The sequence below is a fragment of the Poecilia mexicana genome, unplaced genomic scaffold (genome assembly GCF_051168715.1).
Source record: "Poecilia mexicana isolate PSO_F unplaced genomic scaffold, ASM5116871v1 scaffold_2, whole genome shotgun sequence".
Lineage (NCBI taxonomy): Eukaryota > Metazoa > Chordata > Actinopteri > Cyprinodontiformes > Poeciliidae > Poecilia > Poecilia mexicana.
Window position 1 is genome coordinate 20,358,010 of NW_028263371.1, and position 16,651 is coordinate 20,374,660.

The 16,651-nt window shown below is 44.4% G+C and overlaps 1 protein-coding gene across 3 annotated transcripts in view; it reads right to left on the minus strand.

The window, feature by feature from the left end:
- agap1 (ArfGAP with GTPase domain, ankyrin repeat and PH domain 1) overlaps window positions 1–16,651 on the minus strand; it is a 60,178-nt gene that overhangs the window by 40,899 nt on the left and 2,628 nt on the right. Inside the window, exons 1-5 of one of the 3 annotated variants that reach the window (XM_088003753.1) lie at window positions 8,269–9,578; window positions 3,110–3,168; window positions 2,945–3,032; window positions 1,137–1,222; window positions 97–238 (exon numbers count right to left, since the gene is read on the minus strand). In XM_088003753.1, the coding sequence (XP_087859879.1) occupies window positions 97–238; window positions 1,137–1,222; window positions 2,945–3,032; window positions 3,110–3,168; window positions 8,269–9,094 (1,201 nt within the window). In that variant the 5' untranslated portion in view covers window positions 9,095–9,578. Of the gene's footprint in view, window positions 1–96; window positions 239–1,136; window positions 1,223–2,944; window positions 3,033–3,109; window positions 3,169–8,259; window positions 9,579–16,651 lie in introns of those variants that run through there. The other 2 variants (XM_014998172.2, XM_014998174.2) reach the window with 2 other exon arrangements.

Here is a 16,651-nt window from a genome sequence, read left to right on the forward strand (position 1 = left end):
GGATGTTTCTGTGTGTGTGTGTGTGTGTGTGTGTGTGTGTGTGTGTGTGTGTGTGTGTGTGTGTGTGTGTGTGTGTGTGTGCGTGTGTGTGAGCACCTTGGGTTCCCACCAGCACCAGCGGCAGGTCGGCGGTGTTCCTATAGGATGCCAGGCGGCTGTAGTAGTGATAAACCGTCTGGAAGCTGATCTCATCCTCCAAGCTGAAGACGAACACCACGGCGTCCACCCACAGAGCAAACTGCGCACACACACACACACACACACACACACACACACACACACACACAAACAGGTCAGAGCAGACCACAGGCTGATTAAAACTGAAAAACTCGATGGAAGAAAAACACCTTTATAAGAAACAAATAATCAACCAGCTATCCGTACAGATTAATCATGATGAATTTATTATTGAAACCAACCGGGTTAATAATCAGTAATCATTAACTGGAGCTGAAACAACAACACAGACAGAGCAGAAATGAAGCAAAAAAATAATAATTAAAATATGAAAAACTTTCTGTAAATCTGTTTTTTAATAGAACATAATCAATAAAAATCTATTAGCACCTTTTGCTATCAGTTATTAGTCAGTTAATTGATAAAATATCAACAGAAAAGTTTGAAAATAAAATCTGTTAATAGATTTATGGATTAAAAGGAATTTAATTATTTGTTTACAACTTTTAATACGTTTTGAATATTATATTTAAAAAGTTTAAATAAAATCTGCAGAATGTCAGGTTTTTTTAGACAATTAATCATCAGAATAATTTATTAATCAATAGTTAGATAACTATTGATAACTATTGATTAATAATAGTTAATCAATAGTTATCTATTGATAACTATGGATGTATGGATAATAGTTATCCATACATCCATTGATGTATGGATACATCAATCCATACATTGATGTATCCATCAATGTATGGATACATTGATGGAATATTATATTTTATTATTTTCATACTTTTTTTAAATCTTAAAGCTGTCTCTCAATAAATATTTTTTGCAAGTAACTTGCAGAGTATAATAGTCCACCAAGATGAGAAATGTAATTAATTTTAAGTTAAAACTGAATTAAAAGCTGATTTATTAATCATATTTATTCACCCGGTATGAGCTGCAGTACCTACCTGCGCCTCTGGGGGGCCTCCTTCATCCCTGATGAGTAACAGGTGACTCTGGCCGTCCACCACGATCTCCTTCTTAAAGCGCCCTCCTGCGGCAGAGAGGGGAGCACAGCTGATTGGTTCAGCAGCTGAGGTCACAGAGGCTTAAACTAGCGCCCCCTGGCGAACAAGATCATTATTTAACAGGAGGGTCTCTGTTAGCTTGGTGCTAAACCAAACTCTAAAGCCACAAATGTTCCACGACCGTTTGGAAAAAGGTGATATTTAGACAAATATTTTCTAAAGGAAATTGTATCAAAAAGTTCAGAGTAGTTTAACCTCTGGCCTCTAGGGGCGCTGTTCAGCCGGATTAAATGCTGCCGTTTCCTGACCCAGTGAACCTGATGTTCCGTCTGACTCGCCCCGAAATCTTACTGGACTCAAACCGCCATCCAGTCAGACCTGAACTGGAAACTTTTCTCTTCTGGGTCAGAATGAGATCTGATTTCATCTAGCTACTGAGGATGAAGACGACGAAGAGCTGGAAAACGGCAAAGAACGAAAGAGAGGCGGAGCTAACAGCTAGCTAGGCTAACAGTCGGCTAGCAGCAGCTGATTGGAGTCGGCTTTAGGTTCTGCAGAACCGATTGGGTTCTTAAAAACATTTACCGTCAAAACAGAATTTGGAGGAAAAATCTGAAACACAGAGGAGAAAGTCTAACTTTTTATCTGGTTTTACTTTATTACTTGATAAAAATAATCTGACCTTCCTGCGCATTTTTAATCTCGACTTGTTACATAATTAAATAAATTAACATATACAATCTAAATAAGTAAAATATTTTAAATAAATAATTTTAAGCAAAAATATAAAAAGAAAAATCCTTAAAGTGAGTAAAATATAAAATGTTATCAAACAGTTTTCTGGCTGGTCAGCTGAAGGTTTAGAGAAACTTTCTTGTGTTTTGTCAATAGGAGACAAGAATTGAGCTGCTGCCAAAGAGCTGCTGCTAGAACCAACACCGGCCTGATGGATGGATGGACAGAGGGATGGATGAACAAATGAACAGGTGGACAGATGGATGGACTACCAGAGCGAGAATTTACCTGCATCCACGTCAGCTAGATTATCAGACCGTCCCAGAAAGCAGCAAGAGAGGAAACACAAAGCAGAGCAAGGTCAGAGGCTGAAGGACATGCAGAGGTCACAGAGAGGTCACAGAGACAGAGGACAGCAGGCTAAATCATCTGGTTCCTGTTCTGGATCTGCTTCCTCCTGGTTTAAAGGTCAGAGGTCAGGTAAGTTTCCGTCCTCCGCTAACGGCAGCGCTGGTCTGTCTGAGTGGCCCTGAACGCACCGCAGAGCAGGACGACCCACCGGGCCAGCCGCTGCTCCAGAACCAGAATAGTTCTGGTCTGTGGTCTGGCTGCGTTGCCACGGTAACCCGGGCTCCGTGTATTTTTAGAGCGGAGGAATGCGCTTCCTGCTGGAGCCTCCAGCTGCTGCTGAACCGGACCAGAACCGGACCAGAACGGGCCGGTACCAAGCCCCAAACATGGAGTGAAAAAAGAACAACTTATGTACTAATGTTAATAAAAATATAGAAATAAATCTGTAAAAAAATAAGGATAAATAATGGAATAAGAGTTGATTCTGTTCGGTTTGGTCCGGTTCTGATCAGCATAACATTCCTGCAGTGAAGCTGGGTCTGTGAATGTTTTGGTCGGTTCCAGTTAGAGGAGACGCTCTGACCCAGTTCTGCTCATTATTTTGGTTAATTTCTGATCAGAACCCAGAGGAATCGGGTCAGACCGACACCAGAACCCCTCACCTTCAGGAGACTCTTCCTGGACGTAGGTTCCTGTCAGGTACCGGTGGACCAGCGCCGACTTCCCGCTGGCCAGATTACCCACAATGCCCTGTGAGGAGACAGAACCAAGCGATTAGTTCTGATCGGACCGGACCGGGCTGACTCGGACACGGAACCGGGACTCACCACTTTGAGTTCTGGTACGGTCCGGCTGAGGGTCCACTCCTGGCTGTTGACGAAGGCGTCTGAGGAGAAAGCAGCGGTTAGTCAGGTCGGATCGGGTCGGTCCAGAATCACGGCTCACAATTATTCATACTGCAGCACCACAAAACCCAAAACATGACCTGAAGTTGGTTCTGATTCTGCAAAGGCCCGGTCACCAGGAAAACATCAGAATTTTTTTCAAATCTAAACATTCACTGTAAAACTGGAATCTAAACGTTTGGTTAGAATTAAATGATTAATTCAACAATTAAAAATTTATTCTGTAATTTAACAGATTAAAAATCTGAAGATTCTTCTTACATTAAAATGTTTTTTTCATATTTTCTTATTAATTACGAGACAAAAACTGACATTGTGGAAAAATATACATATATTTTACAATAAAGGTTCAAAATGAAATGATTGTTTCCCCCTAAATGAATCCTGAATTTGTTCATATGATTCAATAAAAGCAGGAAAGATTTACAAATTATTAAAAAAAAAAAAAAAAAAACTTTTTATTGTAATTCTAATCGCTTACACTGTAAAAACAAATCCCATCTAAAATATCCTTAGACGAGGTAAATGTATTTTATTTGGATGAAACACCAGAACCGGGTCACACATCAACCCATTTCCATCTCCAGTCATGAAAAGTAGCTTAAACCGGTTTTGAGTAGTTTACACTCAGCGTTTTGTTGCATTTTGATAGTTTAAGTCGGCTTAAACCAGCCATGGACTTTGGGACAAAGTTTATTTTAGTTTGGACTTTTCCAGAGGTTTGTCCACAGAATGTGGTCAGGGTGATCCTGACCCGGTTTTCAGGTCCAAACTTCCGTCCGCATGGAAAGAATGCAGAGCGACGCGTCCTGATTGGCTGGCGGCCTCACAGAGGCGGGCATTGTTCGGCCTGTATGGAAAGCTGATGCGTCACGTAATGCCAGGCAGGATGTTGATCCAGCTGCTTCCTGTTTTCCTCCGCTGCACCAGGTGATGGACCAGCAGCTTCAACTGGGAGGAAACCAGTAACCAGCCAGCAGCTGCTGGGAGATCCAACGGTACGAGGACCGTTTCCATAGAGACGTTTCTGACAGGAAGGCGAACAGAGGGACTTGTCGTAATCTGCCTCAGTCAGCTGTCTGCTGGGCTGAGAGGTGGGCGGGGCCTGTGGTGGGCGGAGTCACTGAGAGGGGTCAGTGGTGGGCGTGGCCAGCAGCAGGCGGGATCTCATCAGATGAGATCAGACCCGCGGGGTCAGGTTGGGTCAGGTCGGTTGTGCTGCTCAGGCTGCAGATATTCATGGTATGAAGATCATCCAGAACACGTCAGAACCTGAACCTGTCTGCACATCAGCAGACAGCCAGCAGAGATTATTACCAATAATTAATAAAATAAAAATGATTTAACATGGACAAGATATTCAAAAAGGCTTCATTACTTCTTAAATGAATAATCATGAGAAAATTATTCTAGTTATTTATTTTATTGGAATTTAAATTGCTTTAAATATTATATAAATATATATTTTTTATTTTTTATTTTTTTTTTTAATTGCTTTTTATTTTGTCCCTTTAAAAATAATGAACCTGTTTATGATTTCATTTTTAGATTTTTTAAATGTTACTTTTTTTTAGTTTTGTTGAATCTTTTTATATTTATTTTTGATTGTTTTGATGAAAAGTGTATTTTTCTAGCCACAACTTTATGTTCATATTTTTCTTTATTAAATAGTTTTATATTTATTTTTGCCTTTTTTAAATGTTTGTTACATATTTAGAATTTTAGCATCTTGATGAAAAGTTTCTATCCGTCTTCAGTTTTTCATTATTTATTTTCATAGATTTGGTAGTTTTATATAATATTAAAAAAGTCTGCATGGATAAACTGATCAAAATCTCCTGGATGACGTCAGTCAGCAGCTTAAAGAACGACAGGAATCTGCTGCTGATGTGTGAACGTCTCACAAACAGCTGACAGGGTAAACAAGGAGCAAACCACGCCCCCTAAACAGGCCACGCCTCCGACCGTTAGACCACGCCCTTCGACCAACAGGCCACACCCCTGTACCATCCCAGCTGACTGCAGAGCTCCTCAGCAGCAGCAAAGGGACAAACAGAACCAGAACCTCCTGATGTCGGGTTCTTACTGGTTCTGACCCGTTCTGGTAGACGAGTTCTGCTGGGGTTCCCCTCCGGAACCGTCTTGTTCTGCAGAACAAAAGCTGTCTGTTTGCAGGTCAACCTGTCTGACAGGTAACACACCTGGAGGAAGAGGAGTGGCTCTTCATCATCAGCTGCTCTGTCTGCAATTCGTCCTCCTGATGACACTACATACAGGGTGGTCCAACATGCGGCCCGGGGCCATGTGTGGCCCCTGACCGCAGCTAAGAAACAGTGGATGTGTGGCCCTGAGGCAGAATCACTTCCTAAACTCAGATTTCCATGGCAACGTCATATTTTACATGGAAAACCCACAACAACAGATCAGAGCATGAAGTTCTGCCTCAAAGATTTAAAGAAAATTCAGATTTTAACATCTAGAAATGAAGCAAAAACTGTAGAAATGGAAAATAATTGATTCATAAAGTTAAATGTAAACATGAAGGAAATTTTATTCTCATGGATTCAGTGATAAAAGTTTGGATTGGACAAAAACTGGAGGACTGGTGACCCAGAGGGAGGTCTCTGGACCCAGAACCAGAACCAGACCCAGAGTATCAGAACCAGACCCACCCTGCTCTTATCTGAGCCACAGAACCAGAACAGGTCCAAACAGAACCAGCAGTGGAGCCATGATCCCATCAGATTCAGACCAGAACAAACGATCAGCGTGAAGAGCAGGAAACAGTGATAGGCTATCACACACACACACACACACACACACACACACACACACACACACACACACACACACACACGGTGTGACCTATATCTGAGCCTGTAATCAGCCGACCACCGCCCCTCCCCCGCCTGCTGCTGGCAGCCTGCCGCCTGGCTGCTCCTCTTCCTCCTCCTGATCAAACGCTCCACTCCAGCCGGTTATGGCCCTCCTCTCAGGGCAGCCTGGAGGCCAGGGGCGTCTGGCTGAGATGAGCCGGGCCAGCTCAGTCTCTTGGGCTTTGGACCAGCAACCCGCAGGCAGCAGTACCAGCAGGTTCTGACTCCTCCAGGAAACAGGAGTAACGGTTCCTGATGGTTCCTAATGGTCCAGAGAACCGAACCGGGTCAGAGAGGTTCTGGTCCATTACACTTCAGCTTTATTCCTCTGGGACCATTAGCCATTAGCTAAATATTGTTTAGTTTTCATTAGTTTTAGTTCTTTCATATTCTGGTTCATTCTTAGATGCTTCGGTCAAAAGGTCAGAGTGATTATGTTTACATAATAAATACTAAACAGAAACTATATTAATTTATTGTTCATCAACCAGCTGCCTGAGTTTTCAGATGTTTGTAGCTCCGTATTTCTCCATCAGCTGATCTGAACAGTTTGTTTCACATCAAACTGAAATGCTAATAAATAAAACAGAAAAACAAAGAATATTATTTATAGTTTGAATGCTTTAGTTTGATAAAAGCACAATATTTTCAGTTATAGTTTTCCCATTAATTCCAGCTTTTATTTGTTTCACTTTTCATCAGTTTCAGTTTTCCTTCTTTAGTCAGCGTTAGCATTAGCTAACTGTCCTGTTTCTACCGTCATGCCAACAGCTTCATCACATAAAAGTCAGACGGTCAGCCTGCTGTTTCCCCTGCAGACTGAGGGGGTGCCACCGAGCCAATGCTAACATTAGCATAGCGCTAGCTAGTTGAGGCACAGCGCTAGTTAGTATGTTAGCAAGAAGTAACAGCAACTGACAAGTCAGACTGATGCGAACATGAGATCTGCAGCCAATCACAGGCCAGGATTTTCTCATCCAATCAGAGCGCTCCTTATAAATACTGGATAACCAACCAATCACAGCCAGCAAAACCAAATGCTGCAGCAAGCTGCAACAAAACGGCAGCAAAAAACATTTAAATACTTTAACTCTGAGAATATTAGTGAAGTATTAAATATTATGACTTTATTTTACCCTTTATTAATTATTTTAATTTTGTTTAATTTGAAACGTGACCAGAATTACACAGAATGACTGATTACAACTTTTTATTTTAATTCTATATTCTATGGTTGTTTTTTTTAAACTGGTTCAGCTCAATAAGAACCAGAACTAGTTACAGAACCTGTAACAGAACAAGTCCTCAGTCCCGGTTCCTCCTGGACCGGGCCAGCTGTCTGACTTGTCCTGACTCAGCCTCAGGCTCTTTATTTTTAAATGTTTGTCAGAAGTTTTACTTCCTGGTTCTGACCCGGTCGGTACTCTGGGCTCTTATTGTGATGGAGCCTCCACCTGGCTGAGCTTCAGGATAACTGGATCAGCTCAGCGTCCCAGTCTGACCGGGTCAGACGCTGGTTCCAGAGTGGGTCGGGTCAGCAGGTCAGCAGCGGGGGGGTGGGGCCTGTGAGGACGACCCACCTGATTGACCGGACCTCAGGAAGTGAATCACAGAGTACAGTGGAGGATGTGTGATGCTGCGGGCCGCCAGAACCAGTTCAATAAACCCTGAGGGCCCAGAGAGCAGCCCTGCCGACCTCATTTCCTGTCACTAAAGCTGCTATTGAGCGCGCTCAGTTCTCCTCTCAGGAGGACATCACTTCTGCTTGGCCGAGGATGTAGGTCACACGCGGGCGGACACACACACACACACACACTCATGCATACTCACACACACACGGACAGACACACACACACACACTCAGGTGTGTGAGGAATCCCAGAAATGTTTTCTCCCTCTGAGCCGTCAGTCCAGCTTCTGTCTGGAGACGATAAGATATGTTTAAACAGAAGTCAATCTAGATTCATTTTCTAGATTATGATTCTGGGTAAATCAATTAAAACATTTAGATTTAAAAATATATTATTGATCTATAGTTTAGATCTTCTCTGGTATTTGTGTCATAATCTCAACCGTTTAAAATAATCTGAATTGAGGATTATTTGATAATCTACATTTCACAGATGAACCTGCCGGTTCTGGACCGTTTGGACCGGGTGTGCTGCTGCCTGCAGCAGGTAGCAGGTGTGTGGTTACCATGGTTACCGGTGGCTCCGCCCCCGTCCATGCTCTCCGTGCTGGATGGCGCCCCGCTGCGCCGCAGCGACCTGCTAATCCCGGGGCTCCGGACCGCGCTGGGCCTGGAGAAGAACCCGCTGAAGAAGCGTCCCAGCCGCCGGTCGCCCCCCTGTGGCGCAGCGCCGTCGCCCTGGGTGTCCCGTCGCTGCAGGTCGCTGTTGTCCAGTGTGCGGTTCTTAGCGGCGCCGGCCCTCTGGCGGCTCAGCTCGGTCAGGGAGTCGGTCCTGTTGAGGACGGCCCCCACCTCCAGGGTGCGGCTCTTCTCCCGGGTCCTGGTTGGCGGGGCCTGTGTGATGGGCGGGGCCTGCTCAGGGAGTGGGGCCTGCTCAGGGAGTGGGGCCTGCTCAGGGGGTAGGGCCTGTGGCGGCCCGTCTCTGGACGTGGCGTGGAGCCGCAGCAGCTCTCCATTGATCCGGGTCCGGACGCTGAAGCTGAAGCTGCGCTGCAGCAGGCCGGGCTTCGGGGGGGCCCCGGGTTTTGGCGGGTCCCGCTCCTCCATGCTGCGGGCCTTCAAGAGCCTCCTCACCTTGGCGGCAGCGGTTTCGGGCCGCGATTCGTCGCGCTGCGCCCTACGGGACGCCCTGAGCCGGCCCAGCTCCAGCTGACCTGTGCTGAACGTCCTGAACCTCCTCATGATGCCACCCTGAGCTGCCGCTGGCTCCGGCTCCTCCTCCAGCACCCCGCCCCCCCGACCCCTCTCTTCCTCAACCCCCCCCAGGTTCTCCCTCTTCACCAGCGTCAGGGAGATCCGGTACACGGTCTTCCTCTGAGGTGCTCCTCTCTCCATCAGCATCCTGATGTTCCAGATGTTTCTCACTGTCCTGGCTCCGCTCCGGCCGCCATGGCGTTCCCCCCCCCTCTGGGCTCCTGCTCCTCCCCCCCACTTCACCTGGGACCAGAGCGTCGCTGCCTCAACGCTTTCAGCTGCCGCCGAGCAACGAGGAGCTCCAGAATGCTGCTGCTGTCTGAGCCGCTCCACTGATCACTGACACCCACACAGAGCCGGGAGGGGAGGAAACCTGGAGCGGAGCGCCAGGGAGGAGGAGCCAGGAGGGGAGGAAACCTGGAGCTGAGCACTGGGGAGGAGTAGATGGGAAGGGAGGAAAGCTGGAGTGGAGCGCCGGAGGTGGACTGGAGGCGAAGCTACACTCACATCAGATCCATGTGACCAACTTTCCTAGGAAAGCGTGACGGAGGGAAAAACTGCCTCTGATCTGAACTCTGAGCTGCAGTTTGTTTAAATGTAACCGACTAATAAACCAAATAATAACACAACTGAATCCAAATTGTGGCCCCCGGGCCATTTGTGACCCTTGAAATGCGTTTGTTTGGACCCTGACTACAAGTCAAGAAAAAATTTGTCAAACAAACAAACAAACAAAAAAATTAAAAACCAAAATCTATAGAAATGATCAGTTTTTTTAAAATAAGGCAACAGTCCAAAACATTTTTGTTTTGATACATAGATTTAATTAAAAAAATGTTTAATAATAAACTGGTAAAGCTAAAATAATAAATTATTTTTTGTGTTTTTAATTTTGTCTCCAGTGTAAAAAGTTTGGACACCCCTTGGATGAACTGAAGGTGTCCAAACTTTTTACTCTAAATTAAAACTGAAACATTTATTTTTAATATGTTTGCTGTTTTTATCTCTTCATTAATAAACCAAACGGATCATATTTTCTCCTCTGGGTTTATTCTAGTCTCCAGCAGGAAAACAGGAACTCCAGTCCAGGTTTTCCAGCCTGCTCTCTTTCCCCACAGTGCTGGCTCTTCCTCCTCCTCCTCCTCCTGCAGCCATACAGGCTCAGGCAGATCTGCAGCTCCAACAGCAGACTCCCAGTCCCAGCTGGTCCTGTCTCCCAGTTTGGGATGGTTCCTCCAACCAGAACCAGAACCCAACATGTTCCCTCTACAGAACCAGCAGAGCTGCTGGAGCCGCCATGTTGGTCCTGCTGTTTGCAGATGATGCTGTGATTTAAATGAAGCTGAGGGAAAATCCCTCAGCCTCTCCGGGTCTCCCAGTGTTCCCAGTAGAACCTCCAGTCTGGGTTCTGACCCGGTTCTCAGATGTCCAACCAGCTGGTCACATCACAGATGTTTGTTTTTATCCTAATGTAACAAAAATTCAATCTGGAGCCGTTGTTTCCATGAAATTTGAATTAATCTGTTCACATGATGAGTCGATAATAATCACGGTGGATGTAGACAGTTAACGGAGTTTTATTCATAACTCAGCCAAGGTGGCGCTAACGCTCATCTGTCAGCCAATCAGAGGAGACATCAGCATCTTGTTCAGGCCTTGGAGCGATAAGCCCCGCCCACCTGGGAACAGTGGTTTGGGGGAGCTCTGGTTCCACTTCCTGTTTTCTTGTGTTTCCTGCAGTAGTAACTTGCGGCTCTGGTCATGTGACTCGTGATCCGAAACAAAGAGAAACCAAAATCATCCCAGAAAAACGAGACTTTCTAAAGTTGAACTTTGACCCTGTATGGTCTGGATCCCTTCATGTCTCAGTGTCTCCAGAATCAGAACCAGTTGTAGGGGTCAGAGGTCGTCCTGGAGAAGTGGGAGGAGCTACGCAGGAGTTTGTGGATCAAACGGCCTGGTCCTTCATCCTCCTCATCCTCACCTCAGACCTTCATCATGTTTCCTCCTCTTCTTCCTCACTCTGTGATTTTCATGCGTCACACTGAAAACATTCCCTCCTCCCATCTTTCTATTCCTTCTCTCCGTATTTCCATACATCCTTCCTGAGTTCTGTTGGAGGTAAAACGGGTCAGAACCTCGACAGATTCTCCCCTCAGGTTTATCTGCTGACCTCTAACCCCCACAGGACAGACCTTTAGTCTTAGTAGCTCATTAAAAGGTGAGAGGCGACTGATTGGTAGATTCTGCATATTTCCCACCGAATGAAATAGAACAAAGAAATTCCTTTATTTTATACTAAATGTTTTAATATAAAAATAGTTTTTAATTTCTTAGCTCTGAGATTTCAGCCTCATCATTAATCAGCTTTAACTGGACAGTAACGGTTCCCCCATCAGGTTCATTTAACCTCATCGATCATAGAAACCTCCTGCAGTTTGAACTGAAACAACTGGAACCAGACCAGAACCATGAAGCAGCTGCTTGAAACCAGTAGATAGACTGAACTGGAATTGCTGGAAAACAGATGAAGATATCTGCAGCTGATTTAGGGAAAATCCACCAAGATGACAAACTGATGTCACATGTATGAAAACACTGAGGGATCATCAGCATAAAGACTGATTCACCTCATCGCTCACAATGTTACAGCTCTACAGCCTGATAACTTCCTTAGCCTGCTACCTTCTGGATAACAAGCCAACAAGCCTGTTGGCTTCTCTAACAAAAACCAAGCTGCTCAGCCACGTTCCACAGGTATGAAAACACTAAGGTATCATCTGTGTAAAGACAGAAGCCATTTCACAAAGTAAAATGCTAATTAGCTGGTGAATTTAGCAGATTAATCATCAGGAAATGACAAACGTTCTGCTGAAACAGCAGATGATCTCTATATGTAGTTTGTTTTTATTTACACATCGCCTGTTTTGTGTTTATTGATTTATCTATTGGATGGTTGATTAGTGACTATAGAAAACTGACTGAACTGTTCCTTTATAAATAGTTATCTCAGATATTAAATGAAAACTGAGTCTCGTTGGGGTTCCCCTGGACTCTGCTCTTGTCTCCTCCTGATTCTGGTCCATGGAGGGACAGACAGAAACATTAACGTAACATAAAGGATGTAAAACCAGCTGAGGTCAGAGCGGCCAGCAGAACCTGAACTGGGTCAGTGAAGTTATCATGACCTTAGAGCGGAAAAGTCCTGGAACCCAGCAGAGTGTTGATGTGGTACTGGACCGGCCGCGTGGTACTGGACCGGCCGCGTGGTACTGGACCGGCCGCGTGGTACTGGACCGGCTGCGTGGTACTGGACCGGCCACGTGGTACTAGACCGGCCGCGTGGTACTGGACCGGCCGCGTGGTACTGGACCGGCTGCATGGTACTGGACCGGCCGCGTGGTACTGGACCAGCTGCATGTTGGTGCTGCGTTTCTCCATGCTATGAAATATGCATGCGGCGCTGCAGAGGCTGCCGGAGCGCTCACTGTGAGGAGACCGGCGCCGACCCAGCCCGGTCCAAACAGAACCAGGCGTTGGCAGCCGATTTTATCCCCGTTGATCCGGAAACTAAAGGCCGGATTTATTCAGGCGCAGGCGCTAAATCCAGGTGTGACTGCAGGTGGAACCAAACCAACAACCTGAGCAGCTGCAGCATCTTCCTCCCACGCTCTGCCTCACCCTGCAGCCTGGAAACTGGGTCAACCAGCAGCGGGCGGGGGAGGGGCGGCAGCAGGCCCCCTGCTGACAGCATCATCACTATGCACACACAGGTTTCAGTTTCCAGCAGAAAAAAACTCCTCAAAAACGACAAAACAAAGCAAAGCAGGCGGCAGTGACCAGCAGTGACCAGCAGGGGCACCAGACAGCATGAAGGTTCTGTTGGGTCAGGATCTGACCCATGTGAACCCAGACAGGAAGCTCCTGCCCCACCAACCAGACGCTGCTGTGTTGCCATGGAGACCACTGTGTGGGGGTAGGGGCCGCTCTCACTGAGCGCGTGCAAACCAGGATCCAGACCTGGATGTTCTCCTCCTCCACCAGATTCAGTCAGGTCTGCTTTGATGGCTTTGACTTTCTGGGCCTTCAGGGACACCGTAGATCCGTCTGAAGTCGAAAGCTGCATCAGGAGCTGACAAGGAGAGGCAGGTCGGCTTCCTACCAGCAGCTGCAGCACAGATGGAGACCAGCTCATCACACATTCATGAAGTTATAATGCAATGCTTTAATCCTGGAGGAGGTGGAGGAGGAGGAGAGGAAGAGGAGATGAGGGAGGACGCCGACGGTTCAACTCCCAGGAGAGACTAACAATACAAACCCAGCAGGGAATTCAACCTGCAACTCTCATCCAATTCAATCTCCAAACATTTAGAATGACCTTCGTTTGATCAAACACAAAACTGTCAGGTTGGTTTCCACCAAAACATGAGGATGGAGGCCTGGTGGGGACAATTTACCTCAAATGAACAACCATCGAGCATCAGCCTGTTTTAATAAGAGACTGGAGAGAAAGAAAACAAAGAATTAAAGACATAAAGACAACAAGAAAGAGAGGAAACAAGAAGGAAGAAAAGAAGGAAAGAAACAAAGAAAAGAGAAAAAGAAAGTTAAGAAGAAAACAAAAACTCAAAGAAAGAAAAGAAGAAAAAGAAGAAAAGAAATGACAACAAAGAAGAAAGGAAAAAAAGAAAGAACGAAAGACAGAAATTCTCCCAGGTCAGATGAACGTTTCCTATCTGATTATCGGGTAAACCTGCTTTCCATACATTCAGTCAACATCAGCCCTGATTGGCCAGTTCCAGCTGAATCCCAACAGGAAGTGGATTTAATCTCCACCAGTGATCAGCGGCAACATGAAGGGCTGTTTGTTTGGTGTCTGACTACTGACCTTTGACCTCTCTGTTTATATCAGAACCCGAGAGCAGCCGACTAAATCTCTATGAACATCAGCTCTCTGCTGCCCCCTGCTGCTCAGCACACAGCGCTGCGCTCCAGAGCCATCATGACACTCTGCTTTCCCGCTGCTCATCTGGTTGCCACGGCAACGCGGCTGCGGGCCAGCCTGTGGAATACGTTGCCACGGTAACGAGCATCACTTCCTCAAACAAAGCCGGCCAGGTTTATTTCTGGCTGGTTTCCTGTGGAGATGACTCTGAGTCCTGCAGGAAATGATGTGACATCACTTCCTGTTTCTACAGCGTCCAGATCCACTTCTGAGCTTCAGCCAGTTTTTATCTTTATGTCATATTTGTCTGATAATTAATGCAGAAAAACTGCTTTAATACACAAGCAGGAAGAAACTCTATATATAATTTTTTTAAACTAAAGCTTATGGTCATTATGGTTTCTACTATGAATCAGCAGCTGCTTCGTTTCTATGGAGGACTGCTACTGCCAATAAAGAGCTGCAAATACTGAAATAAATAAAGGGCTTGATAAAATTATTAATATGGAAAATATTACATCTAAAAATCTAGAAATAAAACAGAAAAGAATGTATTCAATAAATACAGACTCTTAAAAAATAATTAGGCAAAGGAAAATAATTATTTAAAAAATTAGATTGGAAATGAAATAGAAAACTAAATATTATAGTTATTTATGGTTTAATGCAACTATGAATAAAGTTTTGGCAGCACCAGTCCTCTGTACATTTCCAGCAGCCTCAGGTTTTCTCTGCTGCCAGCTGGAGCAGCAGCTGCTTTTACACCTGCAGCGGCAACAACGCAGCCAGCAGGGGGCGCTAACGCACATCCAGGTGTCCCAACAGGTAGACGGACCAAGCACCTGGACATGTGGACATCTGGACGTGTGGACACCTGGACGCGTCTGGGCTGCGTCTCCTCAACAGGAAGTATCAACAGCAGCCGTGCTGCGTCCAGCAGTATAAATAGACTTCCTGTCCCGCTAACACAATGCGGTTCGTTAGCTTACAGTGGCTCCCAGGAGAGGCTGATGATGTCACTTCCTGCCACGCGCTGGCCGGCCCCGCCGGGCTCCGGAGCAGAACCGAACCGGGAACAGAAACGTTTACTGCAGGTCTCCAGACTGAGGCCCGGGCCGGCTCCCGTTTCCATGGTAACGGGCCAGCAGTTCACCGTCTGATAGAGAAGTGACACTTCCTCCTCTGGCTGGTAGAAACAAGAACCAGAACCAGGGATCGGACTGGACCAGCAGACCAGACGTGTTTTACTCTTCTCTGTTGTTGTTATAATAATAATTATAATAATAATAATAATAATAATAATAATTAGTAGTAGTGCCAGTAGGAGTAGTATTATTAGTCCTAGTAGCAGTAGTAGTAATAGTAGTAATAGTATCTGTACTATTTTCACTTCTGTTTGTTTCTCTTCTCATTCTTCCTGTTTTCACTTCAAACTTCTTTAATCTTTTATTTATTTTCACTTTTATTAAAACTTCTGCTTATTTTAACATTTTACTTACAGTTAAATCTACCCATGTTATCATACTTGATATTTTCATCTAATTTTTAATACAAAATATTTTCTGTACAAGTTTAGTTTTACTTAAAGCTTATTTATTTTCATCTAGTATTTCCTTAATCTTCTACATCTTAAAGAATAAATTTTTTTTACAACTATTACAATTATTATTATTATTAATCTACAGTTTAGTATTTAAGATTTTAATTTATTTTTTCTCTTTTTACATTTCAATTTTTTTATTATTTTATTTTAACATGTCTTTTTTTCTATTTTTTAATAACTTTTACTATGATTAACTTTCTTACTTTTTCACAGTTAGGATTTTTACTTCATTTAAAATTTACTAATATTTAATAAAAATTTTAATTTTAATTAATAATTCCCTTTTTTAAAAAATGTCATACATTCATATGGATATTAAATAATTTATTTTAAGGTTATATATTTATTATTATTAATTATTATGTTCATTATTGGTACAACTCAGCATTTAACTTTTTAAATATTTTTTTATAAATTCTTCTACATTTTCTGTTTCGTATTTAAAAATTTTCTTATAATTTTTTGTAAAAAAAATTTTCTCCTTTGTTTTTTACCTCAATTTTTCTCTTTATTTCTTTTTGTGATATTAAAATTTTTCTGTTGGATTTTATTCATATGATTTTTTTTTTCCACTAAATTGTTTTATTTGTATTTGTTTTCATTGGCTGTCTTCTCTTAGGGCTTTTTACAGTTTATTCTGTGACCTCTGACCTCTGACCTCTCTTTGGGCTGAAGAACCGGTCCAGTGAGCTTTTAAGACCCAAGTCCAGAACCGTTTTCTGTGAACTCTGAAACAAACTACTTCCTGTTGGCCGATGCGTTTAAGGACCAGAGAAACCGTCATATTTTCCAGCCTCATAACAGCAGCTTTTGTTCAGATCAAACTAGTGTTGCCATGGAGACTCGCTGGCTTAAATGACCTGAAGTGGGATTAAATAATGAGTCATCTGCAGCTGTTTCCTCTCAGGTTCATCAGGTTTCCAATGGCAACCGGCCTCAAAGTGGCGACCGAGTCGACCAATCAGGCGGCTCCGTGCTGCTCTGATGCTTTCCAGGATGAAACATCTGGAACATCAACACGGCCGATAATCTGGGCTGCTGCAGATTAACACAAACTAATCCCAGTTCAGCTTGAACTGGTTGAACTGGGATTCAGATGTGGCTGCTGCCTGCACACCAGTCCAGATGTTCCTGCTGGATCCAACATCTGCCACCA